Source organism: Macaca nemestrina, chromosome 17, assembly GCF_043159975.1.
Source record: "Macaca nemestrina isolate mMacNem1 chromosome 17, mMacNem.hap1, whole genome shotgun sequence".
In the NCBI taxonomy this organism is placed as follows: Eukaryota; Metazoa; Chordata; class Mammalia; order Primates; family Cercopithecidae; genus Macaca; species Macaca nemestrina.
The window spans coordinates 44,191,443-44,206,266 of record NC_092141.1 but is presented as its reverse complement, the minus strand read 5'-3'; the positions used below and the strand labels follow the sequence as shown (position 1 = coordinate 44,206,266).

Sequence of the window (14,824 nt, the reverse complement as noted above, 5' to 3'; positions counted from 1 at the left end):
TGACGCTGCAAGGCAATGAGCCATATTTATTCTGCAGCTTCAAATGCACCCTGCACTCTGCTGTGTACTCCAGAGACTGCGTTTCCCAGTTTGAGAAAGACCAGTTAGGTGAAACTGTATTCTATTCTAGAAGGTGACAATAACAAACTAACTGGAAAATTACAGGATAGTATAAAGCGTATAAATTTTGAAGTTTTAAAGAAGTCCTGGGTTTAAATTCCAACTCTGCAACTTACTGTATGACCTTCACTCTTCTGTAAAATGGGGCCCAATACCAATTATCTTCCGGAGTTGTTCTGAGGATTAGAAATTACAAAAGTTCTGCCGGGTGCGGTGGCTCAAGCCTGTAATCCTAGCTTTTTGGGAGGCCGAGACGGGCGGATCACGAGGTCAGGAGATCGAGACCATCCTGGCTAACACGGTGAAACCCCGTCTCTACTAAAAAAAATAAAAATAAAAAAACTAGCCAGGCGAGGTGGTGGGCGCCTGTAGTCCCAGCTACTCGGGAGGCTGAGGCAGGAGAACGGCGTAAACTCGGGAGACAGAGCTTGCAGTGAGCTGAGATCCGGCCACTGCACTCCAGCCTGGGCGAGAGAGCAAGACTCCATCTCAAAAAAAAAAATTATTATAAAAGTTCTAGCACAGGGAATAGCACTCAGAAATTAGTACTTATTCTCAAAACTGCCTGAGGCCAGCCTTGACTAAACGTATGCACTGATACAAAGATAGTGGTTACGGAAGCCTCACTGAGAAATTTAATGGGCAACAACTTACAAAGATCTTTCCACATAACACAAACTCTAAAAACTAAGTTTTTAAATCATTGCAAAGCTACCCCGAAGGAAGAAAAATAAAGATGTAAAACTAGTACAGATGATGGATTTCCTGTGGGCTAAAAAATCTCAAAACTATTAATAAATAGCTTATGACTTTAGATATCTGAAAGGTAAAAACCTGAAAGAAACAGTGGGAAAAACATGGACTGGGGGTCAGGAAAAGGCAGTTTCTCCTCTATTCCATACCACTCAAGCTGGGCACACAGCATATTTCTCCAGGATGAAATCCTTCATCAGCACAGAGAAAGGGCACTTTGGATAATTCTTCCTTTCCATTTTTGATACACAATAGCACTGTTTATGTAAAAGAATAAAGCACAGCACCTGGGATGAACAAAAGGCTGTAATTTAGCCAAGGCCTCTGCTGACAGACTGGAAGTAAAGGCAATAAAATAACCGAGATTCAATTATTACTTCAGTGATCCTCGCAGATGTCAGACTCATGAGCACATAACACATATGCAAGAGTTATACACACGGGCATCAGGTCACCTCCCACACTACACCAAATCAGAAGGATCTGCACGTTGAGAAAAATCACACTACTCAGAACGAGCAGTTTCTTAGATTAAGTACCAGAGTCATAAAACAAACAAACAAACCGAAAAACTCCACATATATGGCTTCCAAAAGAAACAAAAAAGCCTAAATAACTACTTTGCAAGCCTATACCTAACTAGTAAACTGTCATGCTCTACATGTAGAGCAGGTCAACTACATAAATTACATTACTTGAATTTACTCCACATCAAAGCAATAGTTCAGTTTGTACTGACAGATGGAAGAAACTATCTGTAGAGTACAAGCAAAAGAGAATATGCTGAAATGCAAGCAAAAAATAAGGATGTTCTAGTAAGGAGACTAAAAAGAATAGGTAGAAATCCATTTTTATCCAAGTCTTGAGATGAAGAGGCATTCCATTCAAAGACGACTGCTTTCTTTAAAAAAGCATACAAGAACCAATCACCTGGGGAGCTACAGTATGTTTACTTTCTTTACATCACAGCAATGGCCCCACCCTAACTCCTCTTTAAAGAATCACAAATGTTGAGAGTCCCTATTATTGATGGAAGAAGGCCATAGCTTTCAGGAATGTTGTGGCAAAGCATTTCTGACTAGTAATAATAACAAATAAATAATAGATTGATAAGTATTTCCTGACTAGGACAGTTCTATTAGGTTAGAGCAAAAGTAATTACTTTTAATGGCAAAAATCACAATTACATTTGCTCCAACCTAATAGGAAAAGGTTACAACTCACTAAATCTTAACCCTGGCCAAATTTCATGAGTGCGACAGTAAAAGAAGATGAAACAGAACAAGATCTAAGGGAAGATCACCAGGCTATGAAAAAGGAAGAATAAAAATATCTTCTCATGAATATCAAGTTTTAAGATAGAAGAACAGAAAATGGTTAGACAATCCAAAATATAAAATGCCCTCGATTTTCGGTCTCCAATTATGGCAAGTAAGCAAGGATAAAAAGGACCCTGGGACTGAGCGACCATATCTAAATTGGTCAAATTCAACTTCCAGTCAACTTCTGACCCGATGGATAACCTCACAGAAAATCATAACAGAAAAATATTCAGAGGGAAAAGAACAAAGGTAAAGTCAGAGATATCTGTTTTTGTAGGAACTGCCAAAGAGGATCTCGAGAATACGATTCTTTTGTGGAGGTCACTGTCTTGGCTTAGATATCAGTTTTTAACACCTCTACCTAATTCCATTTGGAATTTCATTTGGTTTAATGTTCTCAACCCTGGCTGCAAGATTAAAATAACCCAGGTAACTTTTGAAAAATAGCAATGTCTAGGTCCTGCCTCCCAGAGGTGGTGTTTAATTACTCCTGGACTCAAGTATTGATAGTATTTTTTTTTTTTCTTTGTAGTTTCAATGGCTAGAGAGAATTTTTTTTAAACTGGTAATTGTGTGATACCAATTCTGCAGATAGAGTTGAGAATCATACAGTTATTAGGAACCAGGCAATACTTTGTTAGCAGTACACCACTGACCTCTATGGGTGAGGTTCTGTTAGAAACCCATGATAAAAGTAGTACCAACTGTCTAGTGGCTTGGTTGCTAGCCTTCCTGAAAAGATCACTGAGCTAACCTAAATGCTGCTTCCCAAACCACCACACAATTCTAAACATGGCCATAGTTTAAATAGGAGTTTGGGTTGAATTCTACCACTCCTAGCCACACTAGTCTCCCTAGAAGGCAAAAGAAAGAGCTTTAACGAAATAATAAGTTTCTTGCCCTCTGAATTAATTTAAGGGAGAGGAGGAGCCCTCTTTCCAGAAGTCTGTTTACTACTGAAGAGAAAAAGCGCCAGGCGTGGTGGCTCACGCTTGTAATCCCAGCAACCTGGGAGGCTGAGGCAGGTGGATCACCTGAGTTCAGGAGTTCAAGACCAGCCTGGTCAACATGGTAAAACTCCATCTCTACTAAAAATGCAAAAACTTAGCTGGGCATGGTGGCGGGCACCTGTAATCCCAGCTACTTGGGAGGCTGAGGCAGGAGAATCGCTTGAACCTGGGAGGCGAGGTTGCGGTGAGCCAAGATCACACCACTGCACTCCAGCCTGGGCAACAAGAGCAAAACTCCATCTCCAAAAAAAAAAAAAAAAAAAAAAAAAAAAAAAGCAAATAAAAAGAGAGAGAGAAAAAGGGGCATCTGATATCTGAGCATCTAGGTAGCTATAGTTCAAACACTATAAACTGAAGTGGTTCACAGTAGTCACCAGATATTCTATGTCCTTAATGTGCAAAATGTGGCCCATGGACCAGCAGCTTCAGCGTCACCTTGTTAGAAATGCAGACTCTAGGTCTCACTCTAGACCAACTAAATCATCTCTCTTAGGCTCAGTGTGCTGGCTCACACCTGTAATCCCAGCACTTTGGGAGGCCAAGGCAGGGGGATTGCTTGAGCCCAGGAGTTCAAGATGAGCCTACGCAACATAGTGAGAACCCATTTCCACAAACTAAACAAAACAAAACAAACCCTCTCTGGTACAAAATCTTTAGGAGATTCACAGGTATATAATTTATTTTGAGAAGTACTCTGTAAGGCAAGGATGCATTCAAAAAATGGCTTTGAGGATTAATCTTCTCTTTAGATAATTTGCATAAGAACAATAAAAGCATTTTAAAAGTCTACTGCTGCCTTAGAAACTCATCTTCCACACAGCCAAATTTAGGTCTTCCTTGTGATGTTCTCGAAAAAGGAACCTTGATTCTCTGAGTAAATATATATTTAACCACATACGGATCCAAAGCAAAAATAAGGGCTTTAATTTCTTCTCATCTTGATTTCTGGGATATCTTTCAATCTCAGAATAAGCTGAAGAAAACTGCACTGTAAACAATTTCTGGGCTGTAACACCAAGGATACCATTTTAAATCCCAAAGTCAGGAAAAGCTAAAATTTAGAGTTACATAAAAACATAACTGGGCCTATGTAACAAAAGTTGCATATTTAGAAATCCGATTAGAAAAACAACAACTTTCCTATCCCTGAAAGAATATCCCTTATATAAAAAAAAAGAAATAGGCCTGTGTGTAACTTTGGCTACTACAAGCAGGTTCTAACAGCTTTTCCCTTTGATACAATACTTGCAGGAACTCTAATGCAGATGACTGGGCAGCTATGTAAAATATGATGACAAAACCCATTGGTTTTGGAGTTGGCATGAGCTAATACAAAGTCAAATGAAAATAACATGTTTCTTTTTTTCTATGCTTATAGTGGGTCAAGTAGGATTCTGGTCTGGCAACATTAAAGGCAGGGCCTCTTTCTCCCCTCTATTCCTTGAACTTAGTTTGTTTCTCATTCTTAGGTTCAATGAGTCCACCATGTAGTAAGCTTCCCCACCAGGGCATGTAATAAACTTGAGGAGGATGCAAAATTTAACTTGTGGTTGATATGTGAACAGAAAGGAAGAGCTATTTTAATTTTATAAGGGATTCTTAGGAGCTTCCATGAATATTTAAATATTTGTCACTCTCCTGAGTCTATAAGGAGGCTAGACAGCAATGTAAGTAGAATCATCATATGAGGAAGCTATTCTGTTTATATAATCAGTCAGTTTCAATCATTAAAGATATGAATATAAAAAGTATTTGCTTATATGCCCAAGAAAGACAATAGAAGTGCTCATTGTGTCAATACACGCTGGAGTTCACAGCTTGGTCAATGTATAAATTCTAGAAGCAGTGATTTTCCATTAATGAAATGCACAACCCACAGAGATATGACTATAACCCTATTTCCTTGGACTCTCTGCCAGCCAAAAAGTAAATGAACCTCTACTGGCTGGTATAAACCCCAGATACAAAATTGCTCATAAAGTAGAAGAGAAGATGCCAGTATATGCAGCATAGAGTGCAGTTGTTTTGTATCTGTCATCTCTGGGAACATATATTTTCATATCTAAGATGTCAGCCCTCCAATGATATTGGAAAACAAATCGTTGTTGGGCATCTTTATAGTCATTGGGTTGACAAAAATCTCTTTTGCAAGGGTCTGCTAGAAAAGCCTCTCTAATTCCATCACAGTTTAAGGCAGTCATGTGATAGACTTGTTATTTTTCTGGCCTTCTCTTCATAGATTGAAGGTCACCCTTAAAATTCATTTATCTTGTACAGAAACAAAAAATAACTTTGGTTCCCACTGGTGGCAAATGTTCACAGATATTCTGGATTTTGGAGCCTTTTAGTATTAGAATCCTGGAAGCTAATTAAATTGGAAGTATGACAGAATGGAGTAGGTGGGGAAGAAGGGAAAAAAAGAACCAATCAAGCAGCCCTTTCCAACTGTAATAAAGGTACATTTTACTTTAAAAAAAAAAAAAAAAAAAAAAGGCTGCCTCAAAACCTTTCAGAATTAGGGCATAAGTAAATAAAATATAAAAAAGGCAAAGGTTTGAAAGCGTCAAAATAGGATGATTTGTGTGACTTTAATGTCACTTTAATGTCGTTCAGGTCAAAAGGAGAATTGATGTGGGCTATCCAGAGTTAAGAGCTAGGAACAATAATAAACTCTGGAAAAGATACTAAACGTTAAAATTGCTGAACAATAGGATGGTTAAATGTCAAAAGTTCTATTTAGAGGCAGGACAATGAAATAATCCCGTACACCTGCAGACATACCCCATTACTGACGATGAACAGTATTAATTATAATTTTGCCTTACTAAAGACAAAGAATCCTGTCCTTTATCAAAGGACATTACTGCTCATCAAGGAAAGGTCTAGTTCTAAAAAGCTGAATAATTTAAAACTCTCTAGCATATCAAGAACTAAAAATAACCAAAAGAACAAGGGAAGAAAGATGCTTACCAGACTATCTAGTCCTCCTCCTAGGAGATCCACCGCTCCCATCTGCATGGAGGACACCTGTGGCACATTGACTGGGGGACCGAGGTCAAGGTTTAAAAGATCCCCTAGAAGATCACCTTGAGAGGGGATAACCTGAGGCTGTTCCAGATTCGTTGCAGTGGTAGTGCCAACAGGGCTGTCACCTGCATCAGTGCTAAAATCACATACACATAAAATGGACAAAAGAGAAAAGTCAGTCTCACCTAGGACATAATATGGCAACAGTAGTTAAACATATAGCTATATATAACTATCAAATACAAGGGGGAAAAAAACCCTCTGATTTTATAACCATTTGCTTATGCTCATGAAGAGATAATAGCAATTCTTATTTTTATCAAATACAGTTGCTAAAATGAAAATAAATTATATGATGTAAACCTTGTCAGTTATATAATATAATTGGTCAATTTTAATTAAACATCTATGAGGGAACACTGTAAAGAGAATTCTATGGTTCTCTGTATAAACTGTAAAATATATGGTTCCTGCCCTCAATGGCTTACACACCAACAAAAAAAATCAGCATTTACAAAATGACTAAAAAGCAAGTTTACTGCGTAACAGCAGAAACATGTATTGTGTGTCTGTATAATTGATAGGATACGAGTAACACAACAAAAAAAGCTTCTCGGAATGGTTTTATGAGGAACTACCAGAGAGAAACCTCCAAAGAGGAAGAGAAGGTTTGTACAAAGGCACAGAAATGAACAATTTGACTTCAGGGGTGGTAAAAAAATTATATTGGCAGGAGCAGAGTTTGGGATTGGTAAAATTTGGGGGAAGAGAGAACAAGGAAAATAAAACTTTGAAAACTAGTCTAGAGAGCTGATTTTTTATAAAAGAAATGCAGAATCACTTTTATTTCTTGAACAAAGAACAGAAACTAAAAATAACATTAGAGGAACATTATTCTAGCACCTGTGTGTATAATGAACTGAAGTGAGGAGAATGGACATGAAGATCAGCTAAGAGTAATCTAAACTGCTACTGTTGTCAACTATGTATGAAATAATAAAAGCTCAACAAGCTATAAAAATAAAAAGAAAGTGGTGAGTTCCAAGACATTTTAAAAGGACTAGGTAAGAGAAATGATGACCTTTTCAATAAATGGTGTGGGTTAACTGCACAGCTATGTGGGGGAAAAATGAACCTCGGCTCCCTATAACTCACAAGGTAAACAAAAATTGAGATAAATCAGACATAAATGTGAAAGGTGAAACCTAGTTGAAAACCTAGAGTAGCATCTTATAAGCCTGGAGGAGATAATGGTTTCAACAAAAAGCAGTAGCCACAAAAGAAAAAAAGTAATAAACTGGACTTCATCAAAATTAAGAACATGTCTTCCAATTACACCATTAGGAAACTGGGAAAAGATATTCTCTACAAACTGAGAGAAGATATTCACAATACATATACCTAACAAACGACTTGCATCCAAATTATATAAGGAATTCCTACAAATCATTAAGAAAAAGACAAATCATTAAAAACAGGCAAGTCGCAAAAGAGGATACAGTAACATGAAAATGTGCTTAGCAACTTTACTCATCAGGAAAATGCAAATTAAAACTATAACAAGACACCACTATACACTCACCAGAATGGCTAAAACTAAAAAGATCAATAATACCAAGCAGTGCTGACAATGTAGATCACCTGGAACTCATACAGTGCTAGGCGTATACACTGGTACAACTACTTTGGAAAATTGGCAGTGTGTGTCTCCTACAGCTAAACAGAAACCTATTCTACGATCCAGCAATTCTACTCCTAGGTATATGCCCAAGATAAATACGTATATAAATCTACCAAAAGACAAATACAAGAATATTGATAGCAGCCACAAACTAGAAATAACCCAAAGATGCAACAGAAGACATAAATAGTATATTCATGGAATGGAATACTACACACCAATAAAAAGGAGCAAACTACTAAAAACACAGATTAACCTCACATTATGTAGAGCAAAAGACACAAGACATAGAAGAGTAAAAACTGTAGGTTCCATTTATATCACACTCAGGCAGAGACAAAATGAATCTACAGCGATAGAAATCAGAACAGTGGTAATCTCTGGAGTGTGCACACTGACAGTAAAGGAACACGAGGAACCTTCTAGGGTGCTGAAAATATTCTTTATCTGATCAGGGTAGTGATTATATGAGTGTATACATATGTAAACATTCATTGAACACTAAATGCTAAGATTAGTGAACTAATCTATTACTAACAGATTGGACTAATCTATTACTTAATAGAAGCAATAATGTTAATATAAGTAACATGAAGATATTCTCCACTGCATAAGCTTACATCAGACCAGAATAATCCACTGACAGCCTAACATTAATAAACAATATAATAAGCACCCTATTATTTATACTGTTAATCCGACACAGGCATGCTCTAAGGAAAGATCACAAAAAGTACCCAGCTTGTTTACCAAAAACATCACCTCTAGCATTACCAGTATTAGAGGCACTGCCTGCCCAGTGACATATGTTCAATGGCCGTGGTATCCTGACCAGGCAAAGGTCAGGCAATAACCTTAATGCTAAGGTTATTATAAATTAGATGTCAATTTAAAAAGTAAAAGTCCTACCAAGAAAATTCCAGGCTCAGACGGCTTCACTGTGAATTCCTCCAAACATTTAAGGAAAAAGTAAGACCAATCTTACATAAACTCTAAACGAGACTAGAGAATGGCCACTGAGAAAATCTGAAAGTAGGTTAGCCTGCTTATTGGATGATATTAAGTAATTATGTCCAATTTTGTTAGGCTTGATAACATTGTAATTTCAAGTCTTTATCTGTTAAAGATAACAAGTACAGTACTTATGGGTGAAAAGATAACGAGGTCTGGGATTGGATTTAAAATATTTGAGCCATCTCAAAAACAACTGTGGGGCAATAAATGAAATAACATTGGCAAGATACTGATAACTGCTGAAACTGAGTGATAGGTATATCCAAGTTTGTTATACCACTCTATCTTGCATATTTTAAGATTTAGATGATAAAAAGTAAAAACAAACAAACAAACAAAAAAACAGCCAGACCTAGGGGCTCACACCTATAATCCTAGCACTTTGGGAGGCCAAGGTGGGCAAATCACCTGAGGTCAGGAGTTCGAGACCAGCCTGACCAACATGGTGAAACTCAATCTCTACTAAAAATACAAAAAAATTAAAAATTAGCTGGGAGTGGTGGCAGGCACCTGTGGTCCCAGCTACTCAGGAGGCTGAGGCACGAGAATCACTTGAACCCAGGAGGGGAAGCTTGCAGTGAGCCAAGGTCATGCCACTACACTCTAGCCTGGGAGACAGAGTGAGACTATATCTCAAAAAAAAAAAAAAAAAAAAAAAAAAAAAAGTAAAAAAACACTGTAACAATTTAATTAATAAACAAATGTTTTCTTCTAAAAAAGCCTAGGTAAGCTTTGACACAAACAAAAACTGAGAAGTAAAAGATTAGTTACACCTCTAATAATCACAGGGGAATCTAGAAGGATGACAGGAAAACTTTTATGCGCAGTTCTCAATTCTGATAAAATAAGTAAGAAAAACAAGTAGAGAAGCTTGACAGAAACAAGGGACTGGGCTGGGCACGGTGGCTCACACCCAGAGTCTCAGGGTAGAGCACTGGGCTGGGTAATTGAGAACCTGTTCATATTCCAGCCGGGCGCGGCAGTTCACGTCTGCAATCCTGGCACTTTGGGAGGCCAAGGCAGGTGGATTACTGAGGTCAAGAGTTCGAGACCAGCCTGGACAACATGGTGAAACTCCATCTCTACTAAAAGCACAAAAAAATTAGCTGGATGTGGTGGCACACGTCTGTAGTCACAGCTACTCAGGAGGCTGTAGCAGGAGAATCTCTTGAACCCAGGAGGCAGAGGTTGCAGTGAGCCAAGATTGAGCCACTGCACTCCAGCCTGGGCTATAGAGTGACAGTCCATCTCAAAAACAAAACAAAACAGACAAACGAACAAACAAAAACAACAAAACCAAAGGACTGGCAGTCAGAGAAGTAAGCTTGGTTAGAAATTCACATACACATCTCAGGTGAAAACATGAGGGTGGGGGGCAGTGTAGGGTGGTGGTAAAAGCAGGGGATTAAGTGTTGGCTCCAGTAATTACTAGCTGCATAATTTCTGGCAAGCAACAACCTCTGTGAGACAAAATTTCCTCATCAATAAAATGGTAACAATATCACGGAAGCATAAGGTTTTATTAGAGCAAGAATCAACTGAAAACATGGTCTAACTGGTAAAGCTCTGTAATATATTAGTGGTTAGTGGGTATTTTCCCTAAGGGAATATGTAGAGAAACACAGAAAGAAAAGGTTCACATCGAACCTTTTGATACAACCAAGATCAGTAACCAGAGAAGAGAATAAACATGGAACTGCAAAGATTAATGACAGAGATACAATCTAGGAAAGCTGATTTACAAGGAAAAAGTGTCCAGGAAGTCATGATGAAAAGGCTTTAAGAAATAAAAAGGGGAAATGATTTCATACACCTGGCAAGAAATACATAAAATCTTTCATATTCTCTACACATGAAATTCTGTCATCTTCTGACATATACCATTTAGAAAATGTGACAGAACACATGATTCTATCAGTATGTCTAAAAATAAGGTAGAATAGGTATTCCGCACATATTTTTCTTCACTCTAATGGAATGAATAATAGGAGAAGTGAGTTCAATGAAAAGATATAAATGATCCTACAGATTCTACAAGAATATGATACATCATTATTATACATCCTTTCTCAATGGAAAATATAAGAAAATTAATATAATGACATTTCCAATTTTAAGAGAAATAACTGCATAACTGTCATCAAAGCAGTATTTTTTAAAGGTGAGATTTTTCCGAATTGGACAACTATTTACTACCTCACCGCCATGAAGCAGCTGACAAGTATAAGCATAGTAAGCAATATCCAAGTAAAAATCACTTCTCTCTTTCCCAGGTGATTTTAAAAGACCTAGTGAAGTGAGCATTTTTTAAACCTCTAGAAGATGCAGAATAAGGCTTTAAAGTGTTGCTTTGTTTCCTATGAGAGGTGTATCACTTATTAATCTTACACTGCAGAACAGAGCTAGGTAATGTCAATACTATTACAGACATGTCATTTGCAGCAACGTATCATCCCCATTTATATCAAAACAGATTTTCCTTATATTTGCATTTCCCTTAAAAACACAAAACATGCACAAATGGACAAAAAGGAGGTTATCCAAAAAGGAACCACAAAAGAAATTGTGAAGATAAGAACTTAAAGGCTATTAATCAGATAAAGGCCTTATGTAAGACACTTTCTTTTTAGATAACTTAATGTTGGTTCTCTCCCTGCGTTTAAGAAAGGGTTGTTTTTGCTTATTGATTCATTTTCCCACTTCCATGTGAGGGTTAAAAGTTATCAGGAGGCTAGATACAAACACAGTTACAGAGGGAAGTTACAACAGAAATTCCGTATCTACAACGAAACTTGAAGCACAGACTGGGAGAAATTCTTAGAAGTTAAATAGTCTCATCTATAGAATGTTAAACATGCTTGCTGACAAGGAGAAACACCCTAACTTACTATAAGGACTAATCCTTATGAAGCTCATATCTCCTCTGGATTAAAATTATAGCACCTGCTGTAAAACCAAAGATTCAACTCAATCATGAAAGATTAATAATCTCCTTGGATGTTGCTGTTTCTTTTTCATTTGTCTGTATCCACAGTCTATTTACATAGAGCCCAAAATGCTGACCACACCAATTTGTAAAGCAATAAATACTACACTTTGGCCATTCACAAAAACCACTTAAACAATAATATACATTAGACAATGGAACAAGACACTCATTAATAAAAGCCCAATTATTCTAACTACTCTGGAAGGAAATCCTACTTTCATCAAGGTCTATTATGATTGACGAAGGAATCAGATTCTGAAAAGATTCTGAGATACCCATTATAAGAGTTTATTAGAGTGTTTCTTCTCCCTAATTAGAACTTTAGGACAGCTACAAAGTAAGAGCTCCATGTTACCCAAGAGCCTATTCATATCAATTTCCTTGTTGAAATGGCCAATTTAAAAAGGTACAGGTAACTGAAAAACTAAGTCCACACAGAAGTCAGGCTTTTTTTTTTTAATAAAACAATACTGAAATATTATTTCATTAACAGTTTTACAGCATAAGTTGTACCTACTAACTTTCCATAAGGCTCAACAAAAGCTACAGTAAAGGGTCAAGATGGCTAAATGTATACACAAGCTTTTTTCCAAGTTTTCAACTATGGGATTATTTCTATTCTCTTCTTACCACAGACTTAAGCAACTTTCAGACTTCATCAATTTAGAAGGTCTTCACCACAATTTTCTAAAGCCATAATGTACTCTTAGATTGGAACACAGAGGAGTCTTTCACCCATTTTATATGTGGTCACTGGTATTCAGTTGGAGCTCCCTGGGGTTGTACAGTAGCAGGTTTGCAAAAATGTACAGCAAGTTCTTTTCCAGACTATAAAAGCATAAAGAAGACCAACTCTGTCTAAACAGAGTCATTTCTCACTCAAAGACAGTTCACACCTTCTTACCTTCCATGATGAATTGGCAAGTGTTTACGATGAATTCCATGACTTCCTTCCACAAAAGCATTAGGAGGCTTATGATACACAGAGGCCAAAGAACCAATGTGGCAGATTAGCTCATCCAGCAGAGTTGGCTCAATAAGGTCCGTCTCCTCAGAGATCAGTGGCTTCTCAGACAAGACTACTTCTTTAGCCGTGACAGGGTCAGTTGAGAGAAGGCGCCAATAAATATAGCCCCGGTCTCGAAGGTCAGGATTATCAGAATCCTAAAGAAAAGGCAAAGGCAAGGAGGTAGAGATGAAACTGTTCTCCATACAGAAACCCAAACTGCTGGATTTATCAACCAATGCTGTAGTGATTTATGCAGATGGGGTATTAAGAAGATATTTCAGGCTCGATGTGGTAGCTCGTAGCTCATGCCTGTAATCCTAACACTTTGGGAGGCTGAAACAGGCGGATCACTTGGACCCAAGAGTTTGAGATCAGCCTGGGCAACGTGGCAAAACCTTGCTTCTACAAAAAATATAAAAAATTAGCAGGACGGGCTGGGCGCGGTGGCTCACGTCTGTAATCCCAGCACTTTGGGAGGCCAAGGTGGGTGGATCGCTTGAGGTCAGGAGTTTGAGACCAGCCTGGCCAACATAGCGAAACCCCATCTCTACTAAAAATACAAAAATTAGCCGGGCTTGGTGGCGCATGCCTGTAATCCCAGCTACTCAGCAGGCTGAGGCAGGAGAATAGCTTGAACTCAGGAGGCAGGGGTTGCAGTGAGCTGAGATTGTGCCACTGCACTCCAGTCTGGGCAACAGAGTAAAACTCTGTCTCAAAAAATAATAATAATAAAAATAAAAAAATTAGCAGGGCAGGGTGTAGAGCCGCATGCACATGTAGTCCCATCTACTCAGGAAGCTGAAGGAGGAGGATCACTTGAGACCAGGAGGTTGAGGCTGCAGTGAGCCATGACTGCACCGCTGCACTCCAGACTGGGCAATAGAGTGAGACTGTCTCAAAAAGCAAGCAAATGTGTTAACTCAATATGGTTCTAATGTAGTCATAATTCTGTAATCTCTAATGTTTCAAGGGATGTAACTATAAATTAAGATGGGTTAATCCTAAGACTCAAATTCAAACAGAAATAAGGAATAGAAAACTAATGCTTAATCTGGTAAAAGTTAACTGGTTGAGACGGCCTTAGAACATAAAAATTTTTTAAACTAGGGCTGGGCGCGGTGGCTTATGCCTGTAATCCCGGCACTTTGGGAGGCCGAGGCGGGAAGATCACCTGAGGTCGGGAGATTGAGACCATCCTGGCTAACACAGTGAAACCCTGTCTCTACTAAAAATACAAAAAATTAGCCAGGTGAGGTGGCACATGCCTATAATCCCAGCTACTCAGGAGGCTGAGGCAGGAGAATCACTTGAACCCGGGAGGCGGAGTGCAGTGAGCTGAGATTGTTCCACTGCACTCCAGCCTGGGCAATAAGAGCAAAACTCCGTGAAAAAAAAAAAGAAAAAAAAAAAAAGAATGTTTTAACTGCTTTAAATATTAGCAGGCTTATTAATAACATATATTATATCTTACATATATTGTACCCATACCTTCTTCCTTCATGCAAATATTTATTAAGTACCTCCTATTGAGACACTGGCTAGGCCCTGGAAATAAAGAGGTAACAATACACTGCCTGACTTTAAGGAGCTCACATAATATTAACTATTTCAATAGAGTATGAAAGGTACTATTATCTAAATAATCAAAAACTGTTAAAGAGAAGACATAACTGCTTCCAAAAGGAGTGACACTTGCATTTGGTGGTCTTGTTTTGTGCTATGGTGGTTTTTAAATAATTGTATACATGTTCACGGTTAAAAAGAAATTATTACCAAACATACCGCATCACAATTTATAAGTGTATGACATAAAAAAAAAACCTCCCCCAATTATCCAACCCTTCTCCATCTCAACTCCCAATCCCCCAAATAGCCATGATTAGTAATGTGGTGTATATC

At 38.0% G+C, this 14,824-nt stretch overlaps 1 protein-coding gene across 5 annotated transcripts in view; it reads right to left on the bottom strand.

Moving 5' to 3' along the window:
* The window catches only part of LOC105485130 (adaptor related protein complex 2 subunit beta 1), a 136,878-nt gene that overhangs the window by 61,468 nt on the left and 60,586 nt on the right, over positions 1 to 14,824 (bottom strand). For all 5 annotated transcript variants that reach the window (XM_011747329.3, XM_011747337.3, XM_011747331.3 and 2 more), the window contains exons 13-14: positions 12,821 to 13,080; positions 6,176 to 6,368 (exon numbers count right to left, since the gene is read on the bottom strand). In XM_011747329.3, the coding sequence (XP_011745631.1) occupies positions 6,176 to 6,368; positions 12,821 to 13,080 (453 nt within the window). The remainder of the gene's footprint in view (positions 1 to 6,175; positions 6,369 to 12,820; positions 13,081 to 14,824) is intronic.